We start from the raw sequence: 22,000 nt of genomic DNA, 5'->3' as shown, positions 1-22,000 counted from the left end.
TAGAAAATCAGAAATTTAAGATCATTTTAAGTTGTAGAGAGTTTGAAGATATCCTGAGATACATGATGCATGAGCCCACGTTTTTAAAACTAAGTTGAATTGAAAATAAGTGACATTCATAGATCTGTACCCTTTACAATAGAAAACCAAGGGTTGATGCTTTAGCTCAATGATAGAGTACTTATCTAGTATACATTAGATTTGGTTCAGCAGTACTACAAAAGATACAAGTGAGAATCTGTGTAAAGTCATTTATTCTCAGTAGGTCTTTTGGCAATTTATTATGTATAAGTTTAAGATCCAGTAGACATTTTCCTTTATTTGAGTTTATTTCTGAGCAAATTTTGGTCTTTACTTCTTGGTCTTTCTCTCGTAAGAGGTAAAGTTAAGTAAGTCTTAGCAGTTTAAATCCATTTTAATTACTTCCTTGCTCTTATTTCAGAAAATCAAAGAAGAAAATGAAAAATTATTGAAAGAATATGGCTTTTGTGTTATGGATAATCATAGAGAACGGATTGCCAACTTCAAGATAGAACCTCCAGGGCTTTTCCGTGGCCGGGGTAACCATCCCAAGATGGGCATGCTGAAGAGAAGAATCATGCCTGAGGATATCATTATCAACTGTAGCAAGTGAGCACAAAGGTTCATCTTTAGGGGCAGAATTGAGGTGCAGAGCTTTTTTCCTCAAAGCTAGGTGGTTGGGACTATGAAAACAGCTTTATGTTTCCATGTGTAGATTTCCAAGTTTTTGTTCAGACTTTTGATGGGTGGGAAGTGGTTGGAAATACATATTTAGCAGATAGTTCCACTTCTGGTTATGAAAAGGGACATGGTTTGTCACTTTTCATTTTATTTACCTTCTACATGGTTATTTTCACAGAGATGCCAAGGTTCCTTCTCCTCCTCCAGGACATAAATGGAAAGAAGTACGACATGATAACAAGGTCACTTGGCTGGTCTCCTGGACAGAGAATATCCAGGGTTCTATTAAATACATCATGCTGAATCCCAGTTCACGCATCAAGGTAAGCATAACTATAGGCTGCACCTCTTGGAGCTGGTAATCTCTTTCTCTTGATTGCCTTGCAGTGTGCTTTTACAAGTTTAAACTTTAACAAGTGTAAAGCTTTAACAAGTTCAAAACTAATCTTCTGCCTGGCAGTGGTGGCACATGCCTTTAGTCCCAACACTTGGTAGGCAGAGATAGGTGGGTCTCTGTGAGTTCAAGGCCAGCCTGGTATACCATGCGAGTTTCAGGACAGCCAGGACTGTTACACAGAGAAACCCAGTCTTGAAACCCCCCCCCCCCAAAAAAAAATTTCCAAGCAAAACAAAACCTGCCTCATCTCATTCCCTCAAAGGAAGCAAGTGCTTTCATGGTTATCATTACCTGGTAACCTCCCAAAGATGTTTCCATTTGTATCCTATTGTAATTTTACCTATGAAAATTTTCTGAAATCTTACTGTGTTCCAACCACAATGTATTTATGGTCATAGCAATTACACAGATGCATCTCTTGCATTCACAGTTACTGCTTACTATCTTGTAGTCAGGATGTGAGAAGTGTAGGAATTTTCTATGAATGTAGATACAAGCTATAAAACCTAGAGTTTTATATATTGGCTTTCTAAGGTCTCATGTGAGTAAGTTCCTTTAGGAACAGATGTGATTTCTTGTATTGAAAGCCCACTATATACTATCTTACATACTCGTGTTATTTTTTATTATTAGACTTACTGAAAGGGACTGTTGCTATCTTGTTTGCTAGTTATATGCTCTGAAGAGTTCTACAAGCTTCCTCCATCAGACATTGAGGAAATGTGAATTACAACTAAAAGAGCAAAAACAGCCAAGGGATTAGTTCTATGTAATCTAGAACTGTTTTCCATTCAAGAGTCTGAAGCTAAAGACTTTTGAAACACTTGTTTATAAGGATTGTTTGTTAATATCTGAGAGTTACAGGTGGAAAAGGCTATGTAGATGCCTACTTTCTAGCTTACACCCTGTGATCTGACATATGTCTCTACTTTGTTATTGAAAAATACCACCTGGGTACGTTTTTCTAGTTCTAAGTAAGTATAGAATCAAGGAGAGTAGAGAAAGAAAGTTAAAAATCATGCTATTCTCCCTCATGTAATTAGCTTACAAAGCTATAGAAGTAAATTAACTATAGTTTTATTCCTTGACACACTTGTAGGTTGGTGGGCAAATTGTGTAAGGATTCATTCAGTTGTGTGAGAAGAAAGGTAACTGTTACTAATAGTTTATTTTTTAATTAAATTTATAGTTTATTTTTATTTAATATGCACTCATTTGTGTGCATATATGTCTGTGTGAAGGTGTAGATCACCTGAAACTGAAGTTACAGGCAGTTATGAGCTGCCATGTGGGTGCTTGGCAATGAATTGGGGTCCTCTGGAAGAAAGAACAGCCAGTGCTTTTATCTGCTGAGCCATCTCTCAAGCCCCTAGTAATTTTTCTTAACATCATTAATACTTTATTTTTAGAGGAAGTCAGATTGAATTTAGGTGTTTAAAGAGGTCTTATAAACAGATTAGGGTGCCTATGGACAAAAGAGGGTACATAGGGAATATTTTAATTAGAAACTGTCAAATATGGTTGGGGGAAATGTCACAGTGAGTAAGACCTGACCTGAGTTCATGTCTCCAGCACCCACATAAAGCTGTGAAAAGCCATGCATATCTGTATTTCCAGTGTTGGGTATAGATACATGCTGGTGATAGGAACCCACTCATCAGCCAGCTTAACTGAGATTGTAAGTTTCAGGTTCGGTAAGAGATCCTGTCTTAATCAGGTGGAGGGGCTAAAGAGATATCTCAGTGGCTAAGAGCATTGGGTGTTTTTCCAGATGACTGGAGTTAAATTCCCAGCACCCACATGGCAACTCACAACCAGTTCAGTTCCAGGGCATCTGATGCCTTCTTTCAGCCTTTATAGGTAGTATACATGTATGCGGTACACAGGCAAAATACCCATAGCACATCTAAAAAATAAATAAATAAATCTTTTAAAAATAAGGTGGAGGGTCTCTTTATGCTTGCACAGGGATTTGTGCCTACATGCACATGTGCATATATCACACACCACAATGTGTATGTACTACCTACACTACAACTACTAAGTAGTGGTGGATCCATAACACTGTGAATATACTAAATGTCACACTAATAGTAAATTCTATGTGTATCACCACAGGCAAAAAGTTGTCAATCCATGGTGAATATTATTTTAGTGTTGAAAGGCTTTTTCATGTAAGTTGATATTTAATAACCGTAACAGGGTCCACTTTGTAGGTGAATAAATTTAGTCTGTGAGAATTTTAAAAAAAAAAATATGTCCTCGATCTGATAGCTGGTAACTATGTCATTTTTCTTAGAAAGTAATTTAGATCTCTAATCTCATGCTCTCCCATGACATCCTGCAGTTAAATTGTGGCCATTCTTAAATAACACGCCAAAGAAAAGACTGTGTTCTGTTCCAGGAAAAGAACCACTTAAGGACTTTGAGTGGAAGGGTATCTTAAACAGGTTCCCAACTTTAGCAAGATTAGTAGGAATGACATGTAATCACAGCAATAAATGTAAGCTGTGATAAATGCTGCTGAGCAGAGTAGGAATACCATTAAAGTGTATACCTCTGGGCTTGATTTCATCTCAGTTTCAAGTTAAGCCTTCCAAAAAGATAATATTTAAGATTTGATTTATGAGATGAATAAGAATTTTGGCTGTGGAAAGAGAAACAAAAGGAATTAGCATTCCAGAGAGAAAATGAGACCTTCTGAAATCTCTGCCATGAGAAAGAAGAGCTCAGATTTTAAAGAGAAAAATAGGCTTGACTTGTGGCATAATTGATAGTTTTGACTACTTGGTGAAGCCTAGATTTCACACAAACAGGAAATTAGGCCACTAGACAACTGTTGTTCTTCAGGCAAGAAACTGTAGAGACCAAGGCAGATAATGGCAATGGGAGTGGAGAAAGGGGAATAGATTTCACATATATGGTTGTTGTGTTCTCTTATAGGTAAAGATTGTAATGGATTGTCATTCTCACAAGAGTGAGTTCCTTGTAAGGTGAGCTAGAGCACCACCTTAATTAGAACGGAAAGCCAGCCAGTTTTACCCAGACAATAACCGGATAACTGCATAGCAAGTATTTTTCCAGGTTTCTTAGACAGTGGCTAAGATAATAAACTTGAGAATCACCCAGAGATTGTCCCTGTCTAGATGCATGTACCCAAGATACCCTTGAGTCAACTGGGATGAGATTCCCAAAAAAAGTCATTACAGGTGTGGAAAGAGGTGATGTTGTTGGCCCAGGGGTGAGGTAGTGACTCTGGCTTCTTTTCTTTTTTTTTTTTTTTTTTGGTTTGAGTTTTGGGTTTTCGAGATAGGGTTTCTCTGTAGTTTTGGAGCCTGTCCTGGAACTAGCTCTTGTATCCCAGGCTGGTCTCGAATTCACAGAGATCTGCCTGCCTCTGCCTCCCGAGTGCTGGGAATAAAGGCGTGCACCACCACTGCCCGGCTGCCTCTGATTTCTTGAATTTGTTCTCAGTCCTGTCTTAGGCTGTCTTCCCTTTAACAAAACAGCATTGTCTTCAGAGGTTGGGGTTTGATAATACCTTGAATAGTTTTTAATTTTGTGTTGCCACCCAGAGAAGCATTCTTTTCTTATTTTTTTTCTTCTCTTAAATAAAGGTTCACACTTTAGGAGTTTTGGGGGGTTATTGTTTTAATTTATTTTTATTTTATGTATATGAGTGTTTTGCCTGCATAAATGTATGTGCACTGTGTTTTATGCCTCGTGGCCATGAAGTCCAGATAAAGGCCTGAACAGTAGGAACAAAACTATGTAAGAATAGATATATAATAAATTCTTGACCCTAACATCTGATGCTGTCATGGTACCATATTCAATATATTCAGTCTCTTAATTACAAAAAGTATTCTGCTATGCTGGACATTGTGGCACAAACTTTTAATCCTAGTATTTGGAAGGTCTTGGTTTTGTTGTTGTTGTTTTTCCTTTTAAATTCTGTTAGATTACACATGGTACAGTGGATGCTACCATGCCAGTGCACATATGAATCTCTGGGTGGCACTAACTGTATTTACTGAGTTATCTTAAAACCAAAAACTTGAAGTTGGTGGGTATGAAGGACTTGAGGAAAAATGAGAGATAGATAAGGTCATATTTCATTATATACATGTATGACATTTTTAAAAATACAGATGTAGCAATTCATAATAATAATAGTAATAATAATAATAAAGTTGGGCATGGTAATGCTTGTAAACCCAGCTCTGGGGAGGTAGAGCCAGGATTCCTGGGTCTGGATTGTCCAACAATCTGGCCTAAGTGGTGAGTTCCAGGTCAGTGAGAGACCCTATCTCAGAAACAAGCGTCTGAGTAAACATTCTGAGTTTGTTTTACATTTTCAAAGTGTAGTGGCAAATGGCATCTTTCTCAATACAGATTCCTAAGAAGGGCTCAAAGACAAATTCAACACACTTCCTGCTCTGCAGCCTTGACTCATCTGCTTGTTTTACTGAGTGGATAAGTATCTACATTTATAAGAGGAAGTATGGTGATCACTGGTTTATAACTGACACTAACTAGTTTTCTCTCCATTATGGAGAGGTTGCCAACTAGGGAAAGAGGAGAGGGAGTCAAGGCTCCTACATTATCTATCTTGTTTTACCAAACTGCTTTTCTATTCCACATCAGTAATGTACAGATGTAGTAGCAGGGTTTGAAAGGAGCACGTGTGTGCCAATGTCAGGAGATGACCTTTCACAATGGTTTTTGTGTGACTCTCCTTTTAAGACCTAGGTGAATATTTTCTACAAGCAGTCCAAAAAGATTTTAAGTCTATAATCATTTTATAGACTTTTCAGCAGCACTGAAACCAATCAGAACAAGCATACTTGGAGGCCTGCCCTTTCTTGTTAGCCCTTTGCAGGATACCTTCTGCCCCTGTTCCCCATCCGGGAAAGCTGCTGTGGAGGTGTCTTATATAAATTATTTATTTGACTTTCTCAGAGCAGTCACTGAGATAGGCTGATGCCTATGTGAGTTGGAGTGGTGAGGAAGTCTCCACTCCTGGTTAGATACTGTATTTTGGGAAGCCTTTTCAGGTGTCTTGTTGGTGGCGGTTTATATAACATTGTGGTGGAGATACATCATTGCCCTATTCAGGAGGACAGCTTGTATTGTACTCTTCGTAATTCACTCTCTTAAACATCAAGTGAAAAATTTTCAGCGCCCCAGGAAATGAGACAACTATTAGTTATTGAACTTCTTGTTTTAAATCCGAACAGCACATACAAATGGCACACACACAATTGTGATGAAATATTAATGACTCTTTAGCACATCCAAATAAGCGTTGCTTTCTTGAGATCTGGAAGTATGCCTTTTTGTTCCCTGTACCCCCATGCCTCTGTGCTCAGAGACTGGTTACCTTGACCACTGTTCTTATGTCTCAAGGATTTCACGAGGTCCTATGGATCAGGTTCTTTTGTTTCATGTGGAAACCAAGAAGAAATCACTCCCACCTTCGTCCTTTGTTTTAGGATCAAAGAATCAAGATTAGAGATTCTTGGGTTATTTCTTATTTTTTAATTCCATATGTTTATTTTACCCATGTCTGTGTGAGGGCATGTGCATTTAATTACCCACAAAGGTGGGAAGCATCAGATCCCTCTGAAGCTGGAGTCACAGGCCACTTTTATATGGGTTTTGAACCCAAGTCTGTCTCAACTTCTAAGCCATCTCTCCATCCCCAGATTCTTGTATTCTTCAGAACCTGTTTTTTTTTTTCCTGTGTTAATGTCAAACTCTTTGCCTATATGGAATTTTCCTAATCTTTCTCATTTTGACATTATTAGGCCTTGCTTGTGGGTCTGTTTTCACTCAGGATGGTAGCAGAAATCTGTTGTGTAATGACAATTTTTTAAATCTTTTAATGATAGTTATTATTTAAGAATTTCATGCATGCATAGTTTATTTGGATCACTCCCAACTTCCTTCCTCCAACTATTCCATGTTACACACACACACACACACCTTCCTCTGAAATTCATGGCAATTCTTTTTAGTAACCCACTCAGTTGGAATTAGTGGTGCCCACATATACACGAGTGTGGCCTTCCACTGGGGCATGGGAAAGCTACCAGGTACCACACCTCTAAAGAAAACTAAGCACAATACCAACAGTCACCAAATGTCAGAAACTCCTCAGCTACAAGTTGGGGCTTGTGTACACTTCCCTCCCCACTTCATACAGGAATGCTGACTGGCTTTATCCTGTGCAGGCAACCACAGTTGTTGTGAGTTCTTACAGAATGGTACTACCATGTCCAGAAGACACTTTGGGCCCAGTCCTCCCTAACCTGTGCCTCAAATAGTCTTTCCATCACTTTTTCCAATGCTTCCTGAACCTTGAGGTCAGAGTGTGTGGTATAGAGATCCCATTCATGGCTGAGCATTCCACAGTCAGTGGTTCTCTGTACTTAAGATCATTTGCAGCCTTGGTATTAACCACATCCATATCTTGCACAAGTTTTGCTGATGAGGACCAAGAGTTGCACTAGTCTATGGGCATAGAAATGTATTTAGAAGACAGCTTTTTACCTCCATATCTTTTTAGCAAAATCATAGTAGTACCTTCACCCTTCAGACATATGAGCTCCCCAGCCACAGGTTCTTGATTAGGTTTCCAATATCAGGCATGTGTAACATTTTTATAACATTTCATGGGCTTTGGGATCAGACCTCAAGCTTTATGCTTTAAGCTCCAAAGGAGGAAGGAAGGTGTCCTCAGAAACATTGTTTTTCTCAGTCTCACTAGACCCTACTTTTAAATATAGAAGTTAGAATCTATAACTGTTCAATCATGGAAGTCATTGTGTTCCTTGCTAATTACATGTAGTCTTAGGTTTTGTTTTTTGATAGCTCCATGAAACTCAATGGCTGTCTTAAATTTATTAGAAGTCAGTGCTAGCAGAAAACTGGTATTGGATCTGAGATTCGGGAGCAAGGCTGTGGTGCTTGTGAGGGACTGGGATTCGTCCGTCCTTCCTTCTTTCCTTCCTTCCTTCCTTCCTTCCTTCCTTCCTTCCTTCCTTCCTTCCTTCCTTCCTTCCTTTCCTTCTTTATTATGCGATATTCTGTCTGTGTGTATGCCTGAAGGCCAGAAGAGGGCACCAGACCTCATTACAGGTGGTTGTGAGCCACCATGTGGTTGCTGGGAATTGAACTCAGGACCTTTGGAAGAACAGGCAATGCTCTTAACCACTGAGCCATCTCTCCAGCCCCGTGTGTCTGTTCTTTATGTTGACAGAAGTCAGTTTGGGGGGCTAGAGAGATGGCTCAGTAATTAAGAGCACTGGCTGCTCTTTCAGAGGTCCTGAGTCAGTTCCCAACAACCACATGGTGGCTCACAAGATCTGATGCCCTCTTCTGGCCTGCAGGCATACATGTAGACAGACCACTATGTACATAATAAATGAAATTTTTATTTTTTTATAAAGTCAGTTTGGGGGCATGGCTTGTGGGCTTCTACCAAGAGTGTGAACATTTTATAGACTTGGAAACTTTTTTTTAGCAATTATACACGGGTCAGTTGTGCTTAGTGGAAGTATAACAGGTTAAATAAATGCTCCAGACTTTCTCTTCAGTTCTGTGCTTTTCAACATTGCTTAAGCTCTGGCTATACTCTTATATTCAGAGCTCTGAATATTCAATATGTTATTCTACGCTCTATAAATAATCCACCTTTGGGAATGTGGTCTCTACAGGGTGAGAAAGACTGGCAGAAATACGAGACTGCTCGGCGGCTGAAGAAATGTGTGGACAAGATCCGAAATCAGTATCGGGAAGACTGGAAGTCCAAAGAGATGAAAGTCCGTCAGAGAGCTGTAGCACTGTACTTCATTGATAAGGTGGGAGCAGGTTCCTTTATCCGCATTGGGCAGTTCTGTTTACAGGTATAGGGAGTATCAGCTCTGTAAGTATAGGGTCGGGAGTATTTTATCTGTTATGTGACTTATCACCAAGTCTGTCCTAGTAGGAAAAGTAGATGTGGCTACAAAGAGGCATCCACAGTACGTTTGCTGTTGAGTAACAAAAGGTTCTACATAAATTAAATTTTTCTTTTAGGGGGCGGTGAGGATAACTGTGATACTTTAAAACTTTTTTTAGTACCCTAACCTACAATGCAAAAGTACTTATGTCAAAGTCCAACACACATATTTATTTCTATGCAATCAGTTCAGAAATTGCACAAACCATTGCTTAACTACTAGACCTGAATTCTGATATTTCTTCTCCATTTTATTCTTTTACAAAAAGATGATTAAAACTTATAAAATTGGTTAAACAAAGTGTGATTTATTACAAATATATACATTTTTTAAATATTTATTTATTGTGTATACAATATTCTGTCTGTGTATGCCTGCAGTCCAGAAGAGGGCATCAGACCTCATTACAGATGATTGTGAGCCACCATGTGGTTGCTGGGAATTGAACTCAGGACCGTTGGAAGAGCAGGCAGTGCTCTTAACCTCTGAGCCATCTCTCCAGCCTACAAATATATTTTCAAAGATAGTACTATAGAGTTCAGTTTCTTAGTACTCTAGTTTTTTGTTTTCATTTTGCACTGCTTATGTTTTAGCCCAAATTCTGAATTCCCACAAAATTGATAACAGTTTTAATGTGCCCAGTGGAAAAAATGTTCTCATTTGTTGCCTTGTTAAATTTTTTTTCTCTCTATCTCCATTCTAAGGATACAGTAGAGAAACTTAGTCTTTGAGTATCCCTTTGTCTTTGATATGAGTCACAACATTGTAGAATCTGAGTTTCCAGGCTGTGCAGACCTAATGCTTCATCCACAGAAGAATTGAGGGTTCTGGTTTAGTGTTTCCTAGAGATCATATACGGTCCATGTCTCTTCACTGATGCTTATCTCTTTCTTAACAACCCCAACCCTCTTTCCTGCGCAGCTTGCTCTGAGAGCAGGCAATGAGAAGGAGGAAGGAGAAACAGCAGACACTGTGGGTTGCTGTTCACTTAGAGTGGAACACATCAATCTACACCCAGAATTGGATGGTCAGGAATATGTGGTGGAATTTGACTTTCCTGGGAAGGACTCAATCAGATACTATAACAAAGTCCCAGTTGAGAAAAGAGTAAGTTCGTGTGGCCTGTGCTCTCTGGCTTGCTTTTTTTACTTATTTGTTCATTCAACAAATATTTATTGAGTGCTTTTTCTATGCTCTACATTTTGCTGGGCTCTAGCGAAAATATTCTCAAAGAAAGATACTGTTTTGCTTGGTGTGTTCTGTGCCTCATTTTAGCCCCATCCCGCAACCTCTGCTGCTGTGCTAGGAATGTGCAGCCATCACTGGAAGCAGTTTGTAACAGTCTGCAGAGAGTTAGCCCTTACAGCAAACTCAGCATAAATTGGACCCAACCACTTTAGCAATTTAAGCACATCAGCATCATCTAGTCATGCCCACAGTTGACACTTTGTGCCTTTGCTTAGCCCCAGGCCAATTCCCAACTGATAGTTTTTCAGTTTTCCGTTCTCTGAGCCTATCACGGTAGATCATGCTGCAGTTCCATAGACCCATGAGATAGGCATACATGCACTTATTACTCTGGTCTACTAGATAACAGTGCATATCGGCTAAGTCATGCAACTGTGGGAAGCATATAGTTTGACTCTAAGGGAGAGTTTCTGTTTTTAGGAAGTGGACACTGGGATGTTTAGAGCTAAAGTGCTATAATACCCACAAATGACGCAGAACAGATACTTAGATAATTATGTAAATTTACACATACAAAGCGAGAATTTCAGTATAGTATATATATGGGTGGTCACTGCCTTTTTCTGTTTTGCAAGTTTTTGTGACTTTAAAGTTATTTCTGAAGATTTTAAGAAGAATAATAATGGGACTGATTTCTTTTAGGTTTTTAAGAACTTACAACTATTTATGGAGAACAAGCAGCCCGAGGATGATCTTTTTGATCGACTTAATGTAAGTAGACCAGTCTCATGCTCCTGAAGACAAGAGTTGCATCCTTTGTCAAAGGATGCTTGGGCTATCCATTCAGGCTAGCTTGTCAGTGACATTCTATATGCCCTTTCTCCCTGGGAGCACACAATGCATCTGTAACCAGGAGCAGGCACCCTCTGCTTTACATTACTACCAGAGCCTTCAGGCAGAGGGAGTTGAGACCTACTGTATTTTTCCCTCTTTCTTGCATTCTTTCATGAGATGACCAACTACCTGTACTAGAGAACTAAGATTGTCACTTGACTTCTGTACTGGGAAAGACTTTTATAGAAAAGAACAAATTTGTTGTTTTGAACTGCTCAAGATTGACGTACTTTGTAGGAAGGTGTCATGCAATCTTGTATTCTGAAATTGTTTTTCCTTCTTTGGCTAACTGCCTTCTTAAAGGACAGGGCAGTAACTTATCAGGATGATGACAGCATGTTACAATGACTCCTAGTGCTTACTGCAAGGAAAAGTGTATTTTGGCTTTTACCCCAATTTCAGTATCCTCTGTGTTGCTTTGTCTTCTGCAGACTGGCATTCTAAATAAGCACCTTCAGGATCTCATGGAAGGTTTGACCGCTAAAGTGTTCCGTACATACAATGCGTCCATCACGCTACAACAGCAGCTTAAAGAGCTCACAGCCCGTAAGTAGTTCTGTTGGGCTGCCCCTCGGATGGTACCAGTGTCCTTCTTGAGCTTCACTCTTCCCCTCTGACCTCTAGAAGAGGCTTAGCTATCTAAACAAAACCAGTGCCTTTCTTCCCACTTCTACCCCAAATTCTAGATTAACCTCATAGAATGATACAAGAACTTTGCTCTAAGAATTTTTGTGTTTTCTCTGTTACTTAAAAGCTTACAAGGTTTTAAGCCTTGCTATTAAATTGGGGAGGGTAAAGTTGTCATAGTTTCCAGAAAAATATGAGAGTAAATTTTTTTTGTTTTTATTTTGTTGTTGTTTTGTTTTCTTAATAGTATAGTACATAATAATTACTCTTAGGACCTTAGTACTTTCTTTTTTTCCCTTCTTCATTTAAGACAAGTTCTCACACTGTACCTGAAGCCAGGCCATAACTCATTATGTGCTCCAAAGTAGCCTTAAATAGTAAACCTACTGCCTAAAGCCTCCCCACAGTTGGAACTGTAGGCATGAGCCACCACCATTCCTGGGGTCTGGATTTCTACGGTCTTCTATAAATGTGTCCAGTAGTCTCAGATAAGCCAGAAAAGGGTATAACTGAAGATCAATATTTTAGGGTGTGATTTTTTTTTATTTTGTTTTTTTAATTTATTTTATGGTCATTGGTGTTTTGTCTGCATGTATGTCTGTGTGAGAATGCAGAATCCCCTGGAATTGTAGTTATGGACTGTTGTGAGCTGCCATGTGAGCTTTTGGTCCTTTGGAAGAGCAGCCAGTGCTCTTAATCAGTGAGCCATCTCCCCAGTCCTAGGGTGTGATTTTTAAAAATTGGCTTTTTTTTTTTTTTAAAAAAAAAAGTGAAGTCAGATCCCTAGAACTAGCATTACAGATGGTTGTGAGGCAACACAGGGGTATTAGAAACCAAACCATGTTCTTGCAGGTCCTCTGCAACAAGTGTATTTAGTCACAGAGCCATCTCTGCAGCCTCTGTCATAATGGCTTTAACATATACAGTTTAAAATTTCTTCATCTCATCTTTCTGTAGTCTTTTCACCCAATACAGCATGTTCTTCAGGCTACGTTTCTATGGTAAGTGGGAGACAGGAAATGAGACAAGCAGTAGAAGGGTTTGTGGCCAAATATCTGAGGTTTAAAAAAACAAATGTAGATTTCCTTGTAATATTAGAGACAAGTTGGGTACAGTAGTTGTAGCTGCTCAAGAGCCCAGTAGTTTAGAGACCACCTGGACTACATATTTGTAAGACCTGCTCACAAAATCTAGTAAGCTTATAAAAAGAAAGTAGAAGTCTAAAATTCCTCTTGTGATAGGAACTCATTCAGGCTTATGTAGACATTTTCTGCTTTTGATGAAAATTTTGACCTGTACCTTCAAAGAAACTTGATTATGATAAGTTGAAGGTCAGTACAAACATCACAAGGATGAAGTCCATAGAAGATAATTCATTTATATATTATTGCTATATAAATTGGCTGATACTGTTTTTTTTTTAACAGCTGATGAGAATGTACCAGCAAAGATTCTGTCTTATAACCGTGCCAATCGAGCTGTTGCAATTCTTTGTAACCACCAGAGGGCACCACCAAAGACCTTTGAGAAGTCAATGATGAACTTGCAGTCTAAGGTATGGAGGGTTCCAAATATATATAAAAATGAAAGGCTTCTGGAATCTGATCTTGTGTAGGCTGGGATAACAGCAGACTAGCTTGGTTCCATTCTGAAGAAATATCTGTTCTATAGCTAACAAGTGGAGATTATTGGATAGTATCAATACTATCTGTTAGTTAGTTTGTTTTCCTAAAATGTTTGTGCTGGTGACACAGTTCTGTATTAATTATTTTCTATTTTGAAGTGCTAACTTTGCATCCCTGAACTGCTAATTGTTGTCCCTGTTATACTTAAGAAAAATGGAAATTAGAGTGCAGCTTTGTGGTAGAATGCTTGTCTAACATGGGGCATGGAGCACTAGACTCCATCTCTAGCACCACAAAAAATAAAGTCTTATGCTCTAGCTAAGGTGGAAGATACACCTCAGTGATAGAGTCTCCTATGCATGTCTACCTCACATGAAACCCTCGGTTTAGTCCCTAAAGTATAAGCAGGAGAAGGGAAAGTTAACTCTTTTCTATCAGATTATTTCAAGTTTAAAAGATGGTCAAGCAATGGTGTTTGATTCCCCTCTAATCCTAGCACAAATGTTGACATCTGTTAAATTCAGATGTGATTGTGTCAGGGTTGTGCCCTATAGGAAGAGACTGATAAAAACAGGTTGATGTTGTTCCGCTGTCATACAGCTCTCCTTCCTCTCTCTTATTATTGACTGCTTAACTGTGCATCTGAACTCCCTCACCCAAAGTGAAAGTTTGCAGATACTTCATAATGAAACAGCTGCACATGGAAGCCAGTTATATTAAAACACAGTTTGTGGCACAGGAATTAAGATCTTCATTTAAGGTCTTGAGGTAGTCCTAATAATTCTATACAGTCTAAGATAGTAATAAATAAAAGTGATATTTCAAGAGTTCTATAAACTGTAATGTATAATAGGAAAGTATTCAACATCTATTGTTAATAGTCACAGGATAAGTTATATTTCTTTGAGTTCTTGCCTTAAAGAGGAAATAATAAAAGTCAGCTAGAGAGTAGCTGAAATACAGATACAATTTTTTCTTCCCAAGTTTATGGAATTCTGTACTTGAACAACTCAGTTTTACGAAACTGCTTTGTAGTAAAATTTAACACACATTTCAGAAAGTTTTTTCTCTATTAAGATTTTTATAAAATGAGTACCCAGGCATGATGTATATAATTCTAAAGATAAAATCTAGAGGCTTTGCTGCAGCTGGCCTGAAGGGAATCTTCACATCCACAGTGAGTGAATACAGATCACAGCTCTCTAGTCTATGTACAGGGTCTCTAGTCTATGTACAAGAACCCCACAAACTGCCATCTTAGCATTTACCTTTGCTTTTCCCCTGTGTTCAACGGAGATCCTCTGATACTGCTTACTTCTTAGGTTGGCATTCTAAGCTCAGACTAAAGCTTGAGTACTGGGGTGCTGTTTACCCAGTTTAGGAGACCCTTCTTGGATCATTTGTTGCTCTTATTCTGGAACCCCATTTGAACAGTTAAGAATGTCTGACACACAAGCCCTCCAAGCCTCGGAACTTTTGCCTATGTGCCCACAAAGCAAACACACGCTCCATTGCCTAGTGAATCAATGGCGTCTTTGATGCTTAGAGAATTTGACATAGCTTGCCAGTTTAGCATTCATAGAAATGATTAAGACTGTGGTTTGCTGCTTTTCTAACCTAAGAAGCATCTGACTAGTGGTAGCTGTTATGCTTTTGTGTGCACAGTCAGTTCCAGTAACTGTTCAATGACAGTTGGAAGGAAGCCACTAACAGTAAAACATATTTAATGATTCTCTCACAATGGTGTACTGTTTTAATCTTAGGCTGCATTTTATATGGGTTTGGTTTTTGTTGTTGTTTTTGTTTTTGCGGAGGTGGGGTGTTTGTTTAACAAATTTTAGGCTCAGTCAACAATAATCCAATGTGTGTCAGTCAACATGTATTACTCTGGGATATTCTCTTGACCTCACAGGTCATCAGGGTAATCACAGGAATAAGATTTTTTGGAACCCAGCACCACAACTCTTTATCTTTAGTGTCCTAGTATTGCCTACTGCTGTTTCTAAGCAATACCCAAAGCAGAACTTAGCTTTTCAAGGATTCCAACAAGCAAGAACGAATGAAAAATGTTCTGGCTTTTCTTTATAGATATGGATTCCATAAGATTACCTTTGTGGAGGAAAAATCTGTAATGGATTCTTTTCACATCTCTTTTATTGAGTGACTAATTTTCTTCTCAGTTTAGACATCTCTACTTTCTAAAACATAAAGCCAAGGCGAGGCCATTCCTAATTTGAGAGTCAGAATCAGGCAAATCTCTGAGTTCAAGGCCAGTTTAGTCTACATAATGAGTTCCAGGATGGCGAAGACTACATAGTCAGACCCTGTCTGTTTTTTGAGACTTAACAGACTGACAACAAAGAAATACTAAAGCCTGACACAGGATTTATTTGATAATCGCTGTCATCTGGGCCCTCCTGTTCCCTAAAGCTGCGTGTTTCCCTGAAAGATTGCAACCAGATTTGCAGGTTACTTTATAGAACTTCATATTGTTTAAAGTTCACTGAAGAACCCAGACAACGGCTGGGTTGTTTTCTGTGGTCACTGTCTATCCCTTGCCCTCATAAATCCACCCTTGTATTTATACTTGAAAACACTGACAATGCCCAGGTTTTACATTCTAAGATGGAGCCCTTCTTTTCCCTCTCTGGCTCATTTTATTCCTAACTTTACTGCTATTTTTTCTACTTAGATTGATGCCAAGAAAGATCAGCTAGCGGATGCTCGAAGGGACCTGAAAAGTGCTAAGGCTGATGCCAAAGCCATGAAAGATGCAAAGACCAAGAAGTATGTATCTGATACTGTACCAAGGGCTGGCTAAGAAAGAACAGTTGGCCTCATAATATAGAGGCCTGGGTGTCCCAGCTCACCTACCTTATTATAGTTATCTTTGATCTCACAATCCTCTTAGCTTCCCATGCTAAATCACTATACTGAGCTTTTTTGGTTTTTTCCAAGGATTTCTTGGGAAACTTTTCCATGCTTTTTCTCCTTTAGTGGCATGCGAGGACACAGTCTTGTTCTTATTCAGAGGTCAGTCTTAATATATAATGAATGCCATTCTTCCAGGGTTGTAGAATCAAAAAAGAAGGCTGTACAGAGACTAGAAGAACAGCTGATGAAGTTGGAAGTTCAAGCCACAGATCGAGAAGAGAATAAACAAATTGCCTTGGGAACTTCCAAACTCAATTATCTGGACCCTAGAATCACAGTGGCTTGGTAAGCATTAGGCCTGTGCAGAGCTCTTGCTGTTGCTTAAAGAAGGAAAGGCAGGTCTCAAGAGTATTGCCAGCTTCCTCATGCCATGTCTAAGCTGCACACCTCTGGGAGAACCTGCTGCTCTGGTTGCTGAGCCTTGTCTACAGATACAGCAGATTATCCTAGATGGGCCCAAGGGCATGTGTTTGTGTGTGTGTAGGACCCCATGCCTCAGAGGCCAGAGAAGTACACCTCATATCCTCCTTCTTTCACTTTATGCCATGGTTCCTTCCGTTTTCACATGTGTTCTTCCTTACCATACATCTCCCAGTCTTTTGTTATTGTGAGAAAGTGGGTATGACAGGAATGAACTCTCTTAGGCCTTTGTGAAAGAAAAACAGAAGGGTCAGTTCATCCATATTTTAACAGAAAGAACTTTGCAGTGACCAAAAAGCCATCTGTTTATGAGATTAGGTCTCACAAAGTAGTCCTGACTTGTAGGACTTTCTGTGTAGACCAAGTTGGCCTTGAACTTGGAGATCCACCTGTCCCAGCTTAGTGTTTGGACTGTACACTACCACTCCCAGCCTGCAACAAGTGCACTTAGTACTAACTACTATGTTGGTTTTGTGAACCAACTTGTGGTCCTCTACAAGAACAGGATGTGCACTTTAAACACTGAGCCATCTGTCCAGTGCCCTCAGAAATTTTGCACATGAAAGAAGAATGTAAGTTGGGCTTGGTAGTGTATGCATATAACCCAGCACTCAGGTGGCAAAAGCAGAATGATCTATGCAAGTTTGAAGACAGCCTGGATTATATAGAGAGACTCTGTCTCAAAAAATAAATAACCACCTCCGAAAAAGGGAGGAAAGGCAGGGCAAAGAATTGAGACTATGGATCCAAGTAACCTACACCGTACACAGAGGTAGAGAGCTCAATCAATAAAGGCACATAGATTCCCTAATTTGAATGGATACATACACCCTCCTTATTTTTTCACAAATAGTCATACAATAGCATTCAACAAACAAGTGGATTATTTCTGAAGCTTGAGTGTTGACTTCTAGGCCAGAGATCCAGCTTTGTACTTGTGTTGCTTGGCTTAATTTTCTTTTTTCATTAGTTTTTGTGTGTGCACATACCACAGTGTACTTGGTCAGAGGACAATTTGACAGGGGTGGGTAGATTCACTCCCCCATCATGTGGGTTCTGAGGATCATACTTTGGTCTTTAGGCTTGGTAGCAAGTGACTTACCCTTTCTATCCTAGTTAGGGTTTCTATTGCTGTGATAAGTAACTTTGGGAGGAAGGTGTTTGTTTCAGCTTATGACTCTCCGGTCACATTCCATCACTGTGGGGACTCAAGACAGGTAGGTACATGGAAGCAGGAAATGTGGCTGAGACCACCACAGAAGAATACTGCTTAATAGTTTGCTCCATGGCTTATTCCTCAGCCTGATTTTTGGGTTGGACCCTCTGACATGAAATTTTAGTCAAGAAAATGCCTTGTAAATTTTCCTACAAGCATTCTGATAAAGGCATTTTCTCAGTTGAGGTTTCTTTTTCCTGATAGCTCTAGCCCATCAAGTTGAACAACAGCAAAACCAACCAGGATCCCCACTGAGCCTGTATTAAGTCTTGAGAAGAGGCAGTTTTAAAAGTGTGGGCTTTGAACCAAACTGCTTAGTGTTAAAATTCCATCTGCCCTTTCTAGTAGTAGAGGACACCGCTGTTTACCTTCTTTGCATGGTTGTTGTTTAAAGTCTACCTTTTTGGTTTGTATATCTGTAGTAACACCTACTTTAGAGATCTCTGTTGAGATTAAATGGGGTAATGAAATAAAGTACTTTGAATATTTTTGGTGTGCCAGAAAACCCTAGACTTCCTTTCTCATCTATACCTTTGTTTATTTTTTGCAGGTGTAAGAAGTGGGGGGTCCCAATTGAGAAGATTTACAACAAAACACAGAGGGAGAAGTTTGCCTGGGCCATTGATATGACGGATGAGGACTACGAGTTTTGACCAGTCTTGCCAGGGGTTCTATGAAAAGGGACAGTGTGGTTTGAGGAAGATGGATAAACTGAGCCTCACTTGCCCTCACACCTGAGGGGGAGGCTGCAAGTCTTAAAAAACCAACATCTTTGCAAAAAGATAGACCTGGAGATATTATAAGGGAGAGCTGAGCCAGTTGTCCTATGGACAACTTATTTAAAAATATTTCAGATATCAAAATTCTAGCTGTTTGATTTGTTTTGAATTTTATTTTTATTTTCAAGAGAGCAAGTGAATGGGAATTTGTCAGCATCCTGCCAGGCAAATTCAGTTTTGCTGCAATGTTTGGATTCTCTCAGCTACTGTATGCACAGTCTGATTATATTGGTGCGTTTTTACAGTTAGGGTTTTGCAATAACTTCTATATTTTAATAGAAACAAATTCCTAAACTCCCTTCTCTCCCCTATTTCAGGAATTTAAAATTAAGTAGAACAAATCAAAAACCCAGCGCACCTATTAGAGTTGTCACTCTATCGTCATGGGAATCAGTTTTCATTAAACTTGAAGCAGTTGTGACATCGGCAGTGTTTTGGTTCAGACACCTATTCACAGAAAAGCATGATGGGAAAATATTTCCTGACTTGAGTGTTCCTTTTTAAATGTGAATTTTTATTTCTTTTTAATTATTTTAAAATATTTAAGCCTTCTTCTTGATCTTAAAGATCGTGTAGCTTGGGGTGGGGAGGGATGAAGGGCGAGTGAGTCTAAGGATAATGAAATAATCAGTGACTGAAACCATTTTCCCATCTTTTTTTGTTTGGAGCATTCTTTGTACCCTTTAAGAGATCCATCTTTTTCTTTTGTAAACCCCATTCTTTGAGAGTTGTTTTTTTTTTTTGTCTAAAAACTTCCACAGGTCAATAAATTTAGAGGAAAATGAGCATTTGGTCCAAGAAAAACAAAAACAAAAACAAAAAAACCCAAAAAAACAAAAAGTAAAAATAATCAAGATTTTAGGGCTTTTATTTTTTTCTTTTGTAATTGTGTAAAAAATGGGGGAAAAACATAAAAAGCAAAATTTTAATGTGAAGACATTTTTTTGCTATAATCATTAGTTTTAGAGGCATTGTTAGTTTAGTGTGTGTGCAGAGTCCATTCCCTCATCTTTCCTCAAGTATCTTCTATTTTTATCATGAATTCCCTTTTAATCAACTGTAGGTTATTTAAAATAAACTCCTACAACTTAACTGAAACTTAGCGTCTGCCTCTTTGTGAATGAGGCCCCAGGCCAGAGTGAAGGCTCGGGGGCTGGGATTTAGTGCAGTGCATGGTCTGTTCATTCAGGTCAGCAAGGGTAGGCAGGTCTCTCCCAGGGGAAGATGGGCAGGGGGCTTGACATGGAAGTTCATCTGTCCTGATGTGGAATGAGAGTATCAAAGTCTCCCTCCGTAAAGACGGGCCTAGAAAGCAAGGGAAGGTACAATACAACCTTTAAGAATCGCAGGAGCCCTTTAAGAATGAGCAGTGCCTATTGAGCAAGACAAGACCAGGTTTATTTGCGAAACAATTGTAGAGAGCTTTCCACTGGACAGAAGCAGAAGGTTGCTTAAGGCTTGCTTGTATGATGAAACCTCCAGTCAGTACTGAGGTCAGGTCAGTCAGCACCAAGTACCAGATATCAAAAGCTCCCAGGTAGAATAAAGACTCTCTGTATTGACTGGTTGGAAGTGTTTATTGTGTCTATTCCCAGAGCTGTAGATACCTAATAGTAGCCCTAATCCCCACAAAGTGTTTCTCCCATCATAAATCTGAAATTCTGAATAAAAAGGTGAAATCTTCAGGCCAACAGGAAGGTCAGAATGGGCTACCAGTTGAAAGGCCTGCACCCAAGCTTGCTGGCTTGAGTAGTCTATACAGAACCACCTTCCTTAATGGTCTCAGTTGTCACTGGTGCTGGGCCCATAGCAGAGAATTCTTGGTCCCTTAAAGCTTGAACTTCATTGGCCAGTGAGACAGGTAGCACTTAATCCCAAGGAATAAAACCAGTAAACAGTCACTGGAATCAAGAGGGAATTTTGAATTATGTATTGTTGAGTTAGCCAGATGGAATGTAAAAACAGGTCTTTGGTAGCCAACTGATACTCTCTGGGTAGTAAAAAATAAAGCTTATTCTGGGGACCCGAGTAGGCCCTGATAACAACTAGGTTGTCAATTCTAGACAGATACTGAGCAGGAAGTAGTACCTACCTCTGGCAAGCCCACCTGCCAGGTCTTGGTAACAGATGGAAAGCAAAAGTATGTGCTGATAGAAAGGAGCATTCCAGGTTGAGTAAAATCACAGAATAAGAATCTCAGCTTATCATGATTGGGACTGAGAAGTAGCTGCAAAGATTGGGTTTCGGGGGCTGGTAAGAGGGACAAAGTATAAAGGGCTCTGAAGGCATGCTGAGCTTGGAGTAAGCTTATGTCCTTGCTGGCAACCCAATACATCTGAATTCCAGCCACATGGGCAGCATCAGAGAAATTCCATTCTGTGGTACTCAGTAGCAGGCAAAGAGGAGCTTCTATGTGGCACCTAATCTACACATCTCCCCTCCCCTGTCATCTATGCTGCTAGTTCATTGTCCCTGCCACATTAGAGAGAGAGAAACTTCCCAACCCCCAACCTTTCCAGCCACCACCTCTTCCTCTCATCTCACAAACAAGTACCTGCCATGAGTCATCCCCACCACTCACTCTCCCGCCCACTGCAACCCTGTTTGCCCCAGTCCCCTCCCTGCGGACTAGCCTTGGTCACTAGTGACCAACAAGGAGAAAAGTTTATTCTCAGCATTTCCGTGAAGCTCTCTGTGAATGGGAGTGGGTGCTGCTATTTTTTTAAGCACTCCTATTGAAGTGTATTTTACATGTCTTAAATACAGTATTTTAAAATAATTTTTAGTGACTAATGACTGGTTTGTTTAGCATAACGGGCCACTTTTAGGCCACTTTTATCTTATTAAGATCCCTCACACCCATTTGCAGCTTACCCACAGTCCCACAGGTATCCTCCACTGGTCATTCTCTAAACAATGTCTTTTCTGGACATGTTATTGGAAAGAATTCACATCATGTAACCACCTCTTCTGAAAGTGCCTCTCTGGGCTCCTATAATGTTTACTGGTTTTACCCCTATTTCGGTAAGGCTGTTTGGTGCCGAGACACCTCTAAATGTTAGGTTGGTAGCTGTCAGGGTATTTGTCTTCATATGGCCTAGCTGATTCCAGTCACACTCTCAAGCTCTGCATGCACTGTCAGCCAGTTACTGTCACCACAGCTACTAGGATGTCCACAGGAACCTTATTATTCCAAGCCTGTTGGGCCTGGG

The 22,000-nt window shown here is 39.6% G+C and overlaps 1 protein-coding gene across 1 annotated transcript in view; it reads left to right on the top strand.

The window, feature by feature from the left end:
* Positions 1 to 19,886, top strand: part of Top1 (DNA topoisomerase I) — an 88,881-nt gene extending 68,995 nt beyond the window's left edge. The window contains exons 12-21 of the mRNA XM_087911049.1: positions 443 to 630; positions 881 to 1,025; positions 8,821 to 8,964; positions 10,027 to 10,212; positions 10,996 to 11,064; positions 11,619 to 11,733; positions 13,242 to 13,369; positions 16,132 to 16,226; positions 16,509 to 16,658; positions 18,560 to 19,886. Coding sequence (XP_087767175.1) covers positions 443 to 630; positions 881 to 1,025; positions 8,821 to 8,964; positions 10,027 to 10,212; positions 10,996 to 11,064; positions 11,619 to 11,733; positions 13,242 to 13,369; positions 16,132 to 16,226; positions 16,509 to 16,658; positions 18,560 to 18,662 — 1,323 coding nt within the window. The 3' untranslated portion in view covers positions 18,663 to 19,886. The remainder of the gene's footprint in view (positions 1 to 442; positions 631 to 880; positions 1,026 to 8,820; positions 8,965 to 10,026; positions 10,213 to 10,995; positions 11,065 to 11,618; positions 11,734 to 13,241; positions 13,370 to 16,131; positions 16,227 to 16,508; positions 16,659 to 18,559) is intronic.
* The last annotated feature ends 2,114 nt before the right edge of the window (positions 19,887 to 22,000 follow it).

The sequence above is a fragment of the Myodes glareolus genome, chromosome 10 (assembly GCF_982192425.1).
Source record: "Myodes glareolus chromosome 10, mMyoGla1.1, whole genome shotgun sequence".
In the NCBI taxonomy this organism is placed as follows: Eukaryota; Metazoa; Chordata; class Mammalia; order Rodentia; family Cricetidae; genus Myodes; species Myodes glareolus.
The sequence above is the reverse complement of the archived record's forward strand: the minus strand, read 5'-3'. Positions and strand labels throughout refer to the sequence as shown.